General features: G+C 42.1%; 2 protein-coding genes across 2 annotated transcripts; one reads left to right on the forward strand and one right to left on the reverse strand.

The window, feature by feature from the left end:
• The first annotated feature begins 3,827 nt into the window (after nt 1-3,827).
• c1qbp (complement component 1, q subcomponent binding protein) lies at nt 3,828-7,242 on the forward strand. Its single transcript, XM_084449416.1, has 6 exons — nt 3,828-4,174; nt 4,658-4,808; nt 6,032-6,122; nt 6,237-6,332; nt 6,431-6,556; nt 6,846-7,242. The coding sequence occupies exons 1-6, from the start codon at nt 3,922-3,924 to the stop codon at nt 6,993-6,995; spliced, it is 867 nt and encodes a 288-aa protein (XP_084305542.1). The 5' UTR covers nt 3,828-3,921; the 3' UTR covers nt 6,996-7,242.
• A 464-nt stretch (nt 7,243-7,706) lies between these two features.
• Nucleotides 7,707-10,477, reverse strand: rpain (RPA interacting protein). Its single transcript, XM_084450451.1, has 7 exons — nt 10,377-10,477; nt 9,805-9,999; nt 9,468-9,540; nt 9,267-9,381; nt 9,092-9,155; nt 8,419-8,559; nt 7,707-8,244 (listed from the first exon to the last, which is right to left on the reverse strand). Exons 1-7 carry the CDS (start codon nt 10,446-10,448, stop codon nt 8,215-8,217), a joined length of 690 nt encoding a protein of 229 aa, XP_084306577.1. The 5' UTR covers nt 10,449-10,477; the 3' UTR covers nt 7,707-8,214.
• Nucleotides 10,478-10,690: the final 213 nt, after the last annotated feature.

Below are 10,690 nucleotides of genomic sequence, written 5' to 3' on the forward strand. Positions count from 1 at the left end.
GGAATCGACCCCAGGACCTTCTTGCTGTGAGGCGATGGTGTAACGCACCATGCCACCCACAACACGATGTCTGACATTTCACACTGACAAATATTTTCTCTCAGTTCAAAGTTATTTCTGAAATAATTTCAGACATTTTATTTGAATGTATCAAAAAAAAAGCTTCATTAGATCCTGTCCATGTTTAGTGGGATGGCATGGCTCTGATGTTGACTGATGGGACAGGGTTTCTTTGTATCAAAAAATCCCCATCAATTAGTTTCTATCACATATTTAATGTATCACACTTGTGAGAAATACTCATTAAATTAGACTCTTGAGGGCGCTATATAACAAGTCCGCTCTGCAGGGCAAGCTCATCCAAAGAGTATGTAATGCTAAGAGGGGACACTTTTTTCGCTCCCCCCTGAAGAGGGCGAATGGCTTTCCGCCATTACAGAATGTCAACTGCTGCAGAATTCATCTAGTCAGGTCAACATGAAGCCCACTTCCGGCTTAAAGCCTGGGCCATAGCAAACACACACCAGTATTTGCCATGTCTCTCCTATGATGCTTTTTTAGCCTCTCTTACTCTGAAATGTAATTTAATGTAATGTATTGCTTTATAAGTGTTCTTAGCCGGTAGACAAACATACTCCTGGAGCTTGCTCGATCGCCTTGTTGAGAGGGGTCAGGGAAGAATGTTTACAGCTCACTTATCTGGCCCCCGGGTGATTACTGTTTTTTTTTTGCTTCCCTCTGGAATATGTAGAGGTGGGTCGTATGCCCACCTCCCTTGTTCTCTGTAAAGCGCATTGTGTTGCCTCTGGGTATGAAATGCGCTGTACAAATAAAGCTTTGATTGATTGATCCTGACAGGTTTTGAAGTTGACTAGACCTGTCAGTGCTAGCTAAACAGCTTGTGTAACCACTGTAATACAGTTTACAGTTAGCCATCGTAACCTAGCAGGAATGGCTCTGAGACTTGCTTCGGTTTTTATCTGTCCTACACAGAAAGGCATTACATCATAGCCATATACAGATGGACAAGACGGGCCCAACCAGGCGACACTGCTCAGTCTCTTCTTTCAAACGGGGTATCTACTATAATTACATAAATGTAATGTAAGGTCAACAACTCAGACAAGACCAACTGTGAGGAGGACCTTGACATCTTCCTGCTGCAGGCCAGCACATACACCTCCCAGGAGAGTAACCAGGTTGTCATCCACACTGAGCTGGTCAGGGACGAGCACAGCTCTGCTAGGGAGACTTCTGATGGTGAAGCTGCCGGTGACCAGGTGGAGGAGCCAATGGACCGGTTTGATACTGACAATCTGGGTGTTCATGGTAAGGTAGCTTTGGTACCACTATACTTTGAGGGTAGGCCTATTTTGATGGAGAAGTTACTCAGATTTGACACCATACACTGTATGCATTACAATGGTCAAAACAAAATGTGTTTTATTACCCATCAAGAAGAGCCAATGGACTGTTCCATCACCCCCCTAGTAAACCTGAGTGTGAATCTGGGTGGTCAGGGAGAGTGCTTGGCTGCAGTCAGGACCAGCTATCCAGGATATCAGGTAAAAGGAGTGGCATGATTATGATTTAAGATTAGCACCCTAAGGATAATCTACAGCAGGGCGATTCAGCTGAGACCCTGCTGTTGGTGCAATTGTTCAATTCACTTGTAATAGATTAATTTGTAATAGATGTAGCGATATGTTGAATCTTGACTTGATTTGCATGTATTTTCTTCTTTCAGAGCAGTGATACTGTGCTGCCATCTTATGTTAACCCCACTGAGGGTGTCCTTCCACAGGGTGTGCTGGACTTGCTGAATGTGTTGACGCCACCAATATCAGCACCTGTAAACAGAATTGGCCATGATGGGATTGTGCTAGTTTACATAGCTGAGCATATACAGTAGGTAGTAAGGTTGCAGAGAAGTATAGTCACTGTAAAGAGTGTAATAGATGTCCCTGACGATCCACGGTACACATTACTGAGTTACAAACAGTATCAGCCTAGGAGAAAGGGCCTTAAAGAGCCCAGCCTGGCACAGGTTGATCTAATCACAGCTCTGGAAAATAAGTTTAGAAAAGACATCACCTCAGTTAGACACACTGATGGCTTGGGGGGAGTTATTTACCAGTAGTATGAAGGTTCTGAGTGAGTACAACAGAGAGGGATCAGAATCCCTCACATCCTGCGGGAGGAAAACCGCTGTATCTCTCAGCCAAACCAGAAGAGAAACAGAACATTTCTCAAAATCAGTCATCAATTTGACTAAACATGTAAATAAAATAAATAAATAAAATATACTAAACATGTATTAGTGTATCTCTGTTGTAAGATAAGATATTGAAGAAAACCTTTATTGTCCATTAAATTTACATGTAATGAAAATGTGTCTTTGGCACTCTGGCAACACAGTATAAAATCTGACAAAAATAAAGTGCATAAAAAACAAACATAAAATTAATCTAAACTGTGTTCTTGGGCTTTGGGGAGGTGGCTTATTATTATAGTATGTACTTGTTTAGAATGGCCACAGCAGAGGGCACAAATGATTTCTTGCATCTATTTTTTCTGGCTAGTGGGACCATGAGTCTCCTGCCAGATGGCAACAGCTGGAATGATGGGGGTGGGTGGGGTAGCTTTTTTTGTGTTATGGGCCGATTGTACAGGTTCTGGAGTTGCAGTTGTCTCCTGTGATCTTGCTGGCCTGGTTGACCACCTGAGTGGGTTCCTGTGTCTAACTGAGAGGTCCCCATACCAGGAGACAGGGTTAGATGTTGAAGGGGAGTACTCAGTGAGTGACCTGTAGACCGTGGTCAGGGTGTGTTTGCTGGCGTTGAAGCTCCTCAGTCTCCTGAAGAGAGAGAAACGCTGCCTTGCCTTTTTATAGATGGAATCTGCGTAGGTCTGAAAGGTGAGTTTATTGTTGTTGAAAGGTGAGTTTATTGTTGCTGTCAATGATTGTTCCCATATATTTTAAGTGAGTGGCCTGTTCCACTTCTTTCCCCTTCATGATAGCAGGCTTGAAGGCAGGGCCTATGCTGCATGCTCCTATCCTATCTCCCAGACACCTTTGTATTATGATGGCTCCTTTGTATTATGATGGCTAATCTAGCCAAGTTATAGCTTGTATGTAAATAGGGATATGAACAATGATGAAATAGTATTATTAGAAAGAAATAGAAAGTTTTGGTATGGTATGTAAATATGTGTATATAGATTACAATATGGAACAATCATTTATGTGAATGTCTGTGGAAATTAAATTCAGTGGAAAAAGGGAGAACCTTGTGTCAAGTTTTACTTTTTGTAAACCTGTGTGGATGCAGCTGTATCAGTCTATATTGAATGAGTAACTTATTATTATTACGTATTTGTTCTCGATTTAATTGTATATTTTCATGAAGATAAAATTAAAAAAGAGTGAAATCGTAACCTAATAGTGTGAATTCCTGGTGATGTAAGTAAACGCAAAAAAGTGAGTGCATGACAGACAGTGCAGCACAGTTTGCGCAATCAACTTGACAGTCCAAAATGGCGGCGGCCCGGCTCAGCTGGGCGTATTGGTTCTATAGAAGCAGTGTCTCCTCTTGGCAATCCATACCTTTTGGCTCATGTGGAACAAACCATCACTGTTTACGGATTAGATCGTAAAAAAAAACTTTTTTTTTTTCTTGGACACTGGTTTATTTTGTGGGTCTGTCTTTTTGCAAATGTTTTCCCCCTTCCGTATGAAAAATACAAAAACATCATTATAGTATTTGCGACCATATCCGGTTCAAGGGTCATAGTTAGGAGAGGTCACTGAATGTGTCCTCCACACGTGTTTAGTAATACATCTGCGGCTGAAGGCTCCACGGTATCCGGGGCTTCTCAAACCCCTCTATTCAAACCAATTTCTACCATTTGATAATAGTCATGCTAAAGTCTCTTTCCCGTGCGGTTGGAACCGCAGTTAGGTTTTCATCAGTCACCGCGTCCTCGGCCCGAGTCTTGCCTTTTACGAGACCGGGGTTATGCTCTACAAGCTCGGCTATAACTAGGCCTTTCACCCGGTCTCTCTGGATGATGAACAACAATGGGGGTGCATCAGGGTACAGACCCAAACTGTTTAGTTCAAGGGTGTTGAACACGCCAGTGTCGTGTGGATGTGGAGGACTGCACACAGAAGGTAACATGGCTGTAGCTTCCTTCCTAGGCCAGCCAGCCAGCTACATTTGCTAAGGCGACTGTGTAATCCCTCACTATCTGGTCACGACTGTCTTGCTTTAGAGCTAGCTAACATGATCTTACCCTATACGGAACATCTCAAATGTGCCTTGCTAGCTAAACTTGCTAATAATTGTCAGGGCATAGAAAGGGCATGGAAATGATAGTAAGTAGTAACTAGCTAGCCGGCGTTAACATCCAACCGGCTTATTGCATACAGACTGGTGCATATGCAGCATGCAGCACATGACCTTGTAAACTCAGCATAGATGAAACATAACACTGACCCTATGCTGTTGGATTGAATGGTATAGCTACCGTTAGATATTCGCTATAGGTGTCCACAGTACACACAGAACACTTGTCTGAAACCTAGCTTTTGATATGTTTGGATTTATTTACCTGACAGTAATACAAACATTGCCTTCTGTTCCTTGTAATACAGGAGACAAAGCCTTTGCAGATTTCCTGTCAGACGAAATCAAAGAGGAGAAGAAGATCCAGAAAACCAAGACACTTCCCAAAATGTCTGGGGGTTGGGACCTGGAGATGAACGGCACTGAGGCCAAACTCATCCGCACAGTTTCAGGAGAGAAGTAAGATTGTATTTGTATAATGTGAACTATGTTTTTTGTTTGTATTTTTCATACACTTTTCAGTGTATCTTCACTGTAAAGGCTGCTGCACAACTTCCAAGTGTTATGCCGGGCTCACACTACTGGATTTTTGGGCTGATTTTTCCCCGATTCACCCCTCCCGACAATCGGAGGAGAAATCTGGTCTGGAATGTTGTTTGGTACTAGGGATGCAAACAATTAATTGAAAATCAATTCATTGATCGTTAAGGATTCGTTCGAGCACGTGAAATTTACTCCATCTACTATCAAAATATGTGGAAGCGAAGCAGCCGTCTCAAGAGAAATGCAGAGAAATCAACAGCGACATATTTAGAAAAAGGAAGCGAGCAAAGCATTGTGTGGGACCACTTTGGGGAAAAAAGGACAAGAAGCCACTTGCAAATATTGTGATGTCGTGTACACATACAACATGACAACAACAGCAATGCTCTATCACTTGAAAGTTTACTCTGATAAATTGGCTCCCTCGTCTCACCTGCAGCAAACCCACCATCGGCTCAGTGTTTGCCAGGAGGAGCTGTGTGCAGCAGGAAAAAAAATAACCCAGTCCGTCCGTAATAAAACATTGATTGAGAAGAAAAAAAAGCTTTTGGTATTGATATTTTAATTACAATTAATTGATTGAACGTTAACATTACCAATGATCGATTTAGGGAAGTGCCTATGTGCAACCCTAGCTGGTACCGATGTTCGCCCCCAGATTATCTTGTAATGTGAGGAGTTTACAGACCCAATCTTATACCTCCCGATCGGCTCACAGACTCATTGGGGCTGCCCCAATAATATTAAACATATTACGTCACTACTTAACAAGCAAGACCAGTGGTTTGTTGCTCCCTCGGTCACTATAATATCCTGTAATGTGTGATGAGCTGTTATTTTCAAATCTTGTCGTGTGTGCTTGTTTGAGATTCGCGAGAAGAACATCTGCTAAGATTCTTCTTATGTGTGTGATGAAACCGGATTTAAAAATCAGTTAGGATAGGTAGTGCGAGCCTGGCATTAGTCGAATGTTGTGTAGTTGTGTAGGAGGAAAAAGATCCATGTAGGTGGAGAGAGGCTTCCCGCATACTATCCTTACTTTCAAAATTACTTTCTTTAGAAAAACATTTCAGTCACTAGACCTTCATCAGTTTACCCATAGTGCATCTTCAACATTTGACACCTTTCTTGCTCTGCAGAGTGATGGTCACGTTCAACGTCAACAACAGCATTCCTCCCAACTTTGAAGAGGAGGCTGAACAAGGACAAAAGAAGTCAGAAGAAAATGAGGTGAATTCACAACACACCCCTCTCTTTCACACACTTGCATTAACACAACCCATTGTATTTGCACTCATGCATTTCTTAGCCACTTATAATTGTTTATATTGTGTCATCTTACAGCCAGAGGTTGTCTCAACACCCAACTTTGTAGTGGAAGTATCAAAACAGGAAGCGAAACATACACTAGTGTTTGACTGCCATTATCCTGAAGATGAGGTAAACATCTTCGTAATATCACATCCTGGTCAAAGCTTGGTCTTTTTCATGAAAGTCAGTGGATGAAGCCATCTTACACAGTACTCTGATGATTTCAGACAAGCCACGGAGATGGCGAAGAGGAGAGTGACATCTTTGCCATCCGTGAGGTCAGCTTCCAGCCTCAGGGGGACACAGACTGGAAGGAGACCAGCTACACACTCAACACAGACTCTCTGGACTGGGTAAGACTTCAACAAGATAACCCATGCTGATAGGCTGCTTCACACAGTATATGAAATGCATCACTACTCCACAAGCAATGTTTCTTGCCAGGAGATTATTACATGCATAAATGTAATATTTACATGGGCATGAAAACAAGACGTACACCGTATGATTGACGGCCTGTCATTGTCAAATCTTCTGCGAGCTTGGTTGAGTTACAAACTCCTTTTAGATGAAACATTGTGAAATGTTTGTGTATTATTAGAATCAGATTAAAATTAATGATCATTTGTCTTAATCTCGTAGGCCCTGTATGACCACCTGATGGACTTTTTGGCTGACCGAGGAGTAGATACCACCTTTGCTGATGAACTGATGGAGCTGAGCACAGCCATGGAGCATCAAGAGTACATCAAGTTCCTGGAAGACCTCAGTGGCTTCATCAAATGCAGTTAATGATAGATTTTTTTTTACACACAACCCTAAAAAATAAAAACCAATGTGACAGTGAATACGTTAAAAATGTTACAGCACTGAATTATTTCCCTAGGTTGGTCACATCAGTTATCAACGACACATGTATATGAGGTGTCTGCAGACATACAAGTTTCATATTGAACTGCTAAGCTGCAAATTTGTGTTGTCTATTTTAATGTCATAAATTAGGTTAATATATGAAGGGTCTGTAATTGCTCAAAGTATTGGTCTGTCACATCCAGAGGTCTGTATGTTAAATAAAACTTTGATATATTATTGACTCATGATTTTTCACAATCTGACAGGCTTTGAACTTATCAAGTAAAGGTTATAAAAAATTCCATTCAATATCAATGTAATGTAAGCACTTCCATTCAATATCAATGTAATTTACATGTCTTAAGAGACCATCAATCAGCTGTGATGACAAGACGACTTGGTCATAATTCAGCCCTCCTAAAATCAGCCTGTTATGGCGTGTGTTGTAAGAAGACAAAGCTTTATTCTCACACCCATATACATGCACAATTGATGACGACTTCAAATTACAGGACCCGAGGGGCGTGTCTTTATTCGGCCATACATGACAGACATTGCACACAGTGAGCGGCAACACAGCACACACACGCAATTTTTTCGGGCGTTGCCGATGGAAATTGTTCTGTGCGTTTCTCCCATCTTAGCCGTCTTCCTCCAGGATCATTTATGGCGTTCAGGAACCAAGTCCAAATGCTCAGTCCAGGTCTTGGTCAGGGACTGAAGAGCATCCGTTCTGCGTGTTTCGTATTGGGTTATTTGTGAGGAAACCCTTGTGAATATAGAGAGAACAGAAAGGCCCGGAGACCTTCTTGCTGTGAGGCGAAAGTACTAGGTACTGCACCACCGTGCTGTACGAGAGCGATTTTGGGGTTCAGTGTCTTGCTCAAGGACATTTCAGCACAATGCCAGGAGCTGGGATCGAACTGGGGATCTTGCAATCCCCAGCTGCCCGCTCTACCTCTAGAGTTATGTGCCGCCCCAGACGTAGATGATGGACCATCTTCACTACACCTTTGCTTAATTAAACAAAGTGGTAGAAACATATCTATCTTATAAATCTTTATTTCACAGAAATAAAATGCACTTGGTGCAGAACAAAAATACTCCGTTATCACAGAACTAGACAATTCAATTCACCCACACAGACAGGACACATCCTTCAAAGAACTACGGACAGGTAGTCGCAAGCCTGAAATAGAAAGATTCTATAGTCACTGACAGACAGACATTTAGTACTTGAAATGGTGCATTCCTTTGACACTTCAGTGGATTAGCCCCCATCATATTCTCTAGCAATGATTTAATCTTTTACCTCAGACTGATTAAACAAACTTATTCCCAGTGACGGTAGATGAGTAGATACCTTGCAACTGATCATCAGGTTTGCAGAGCCTTCAGTGTTTGAGGCCATGGAGAAGACAGGACTATGAAGACACGCCTCCATGTGCTCCATGACCGTCGTCTCCAGAAGACAATGCAAGACCTCTGGAGTTACATTCCTTTGCTAGGGAGGAAACATGAACATGAAGGTTCACTTGAAATACACATACTTAGCATAACCACAAGATACTAATGAATGAGATACACATTGTGGTCAAAACTATACTTAAGCAATAAACCACGAGAGGCCGTGTGTTATAGTGATTTTATAACAGCTAGGGGGCGTTGTTAGGCACGATGCGAAGCGCTGTTATAAAATCACTATAACACGGCCTCGAGTGGTTTATTGCTTTTATACAACGGTTACTACAGCTATTAGTGTAAAATAGACACACAGCAATGTAAAATATTAACATTTATTCAAAACGAAGCATCATTCCCTCAATTCCACGGAGCAAAATAGTTCCCCTAACAAATGGGTTGCCAAGCAACAACAACTACAATGCATTGGATCAAATGGGAGGCGCATTCATACTGAAAATGGAATGATATGCGGTCCCAGGTGTGTGTTACAAAGTATTTTAACACGGCTTCCAGCCAATCAGAATCAAGAACCAGAACTAACCGTTGTATAAAAGAACATTGAGAATACAAACCTGTGTGTTTACATAGAGCCCACAGGGACAGGAGGTAAAATGGCTATTCACTGTCAGGTTGTTTCTGAAAATATAGTCAAACATACAGTCATGAATGGATTAGACATGCTCCAAAAAAATACACTGATCATGCATCTCTGCGTGTTGGCTGTAAATATGAAACAGCTCGACTTACACATGACATATGGGGCATATCATTTGCTTATCTGCCTCCATTCCCTCAACAACTGAATTCAGATACTGCTCCTCAATCTGCAGGCTTCTCTCATATTCCTTGATGATGGACATCTCTGTAGGAAGGAAAACAAGAGGTGGTCAAGCTCATGAGATGAGAAACATACAATAACGCTAAGGTTGCATAGTCAAAATGAGTTACCTTCAGACATGAGCTCCTGTTGGATCTCCTCGAACACTGCCAACTCATCATATTCCTTCATGACACTGTACATCTGCAAAAACAAGCATGATAGACCCTAACTTCAAACAGTATAATGCATTCACATACAAAGAGAGTAGACAGGCTTAGTAAGTGTAGAAGAGTTTGTTTGGAACAATGCCCATGTGACAAGTAGCCCCGTCTGCCAGACAGTGAAAAACCAAATATCACCAACCCACAGTAAATGCCTCTTTGGTCAAGCAGTAGATGATTGGTTTCCCATGTGGGTTCCCATGCGGAAGGTCAGTGGCTTGATCCTCATCCACTTGTCACTCACCTCGCTCATGCCATCCTTGCCCCAGAGGGAAGGCAGCCCTCGGTTTGATAGCTGGAGTGCGTTCCACTCCTCCTCCATCACCTCTTGGACCAGGAGAGACTGGGAGCCCTTCGCACTGCAATCCTGACCTTCTCCCATCTGTCGATACTTATCCAACAACCTGGAACGGCTGTTTTTCAACCTGTCCATGCAACGCTGTACGAGGAACCCAGAATTACCTAGTTAGCTAGTGTAACAGATTTGAATTAGTTCAATTCACTCCTCAGTATAAATAATGCAGACTACGACTTACAAGCGACGCAATGACACCCGTAACACACAAGCCATCAGGACTAGTTCACTCTGCTAATTATACATGCCACGCATAGCCTTGTGTTGCTAGTTACGTTGGCCAGTTCTAGTTGTTAGTTAAGTTAGCCAGTTCTAGTTGTTAGTTAAGTTAGCCAGTTCTAGTTGTTAGTTAAGTTAGCCAGTTCTAGTTGCTAGTTCAGATAACAAGTAGGGGTCACAAGGCAGACAACTTCACACTAGCTAGCTGACGATAGCTAGCTGGCTAGCTGGATCATTCGCACCTTTCTGTACGCGTCTTTCCATGGTGGCGTTGTCCCCTTGTAAAGAGAACGATGTCTGTGTAAAGCATCCATTGTTTTTCGTAGATTGTACAAGATGCCACTGGCTAACTGTTCAACAAAGTACCGAATAATATCAAATGAATTGGCTAGCACGACAATTTACAAACATTTTGAAGGGACTTTTAACCCCATGCCCCGGAAGTTAATAGCAATTACAAACGGAAACCGTAGGCCTATGGGTTATGTAGTTCCATTAACATTTGAATTTATTTGACATATTTCTTTGAGTTTCTTATTCAACACACACACACACA

This window comes from Borostomias antarcticus, assembly GCF_949987555.1.
Source record: "Borostomias antarcticus genome assembly, chromosome: 15".
In the NCBI taxonomy this organism is placed as follows: Eukaryota; Metazoa; Chordata; class Actinopteri; order Stomiiformes; family Stomiidae; genus Borostomias; species Borostomias antarcticus.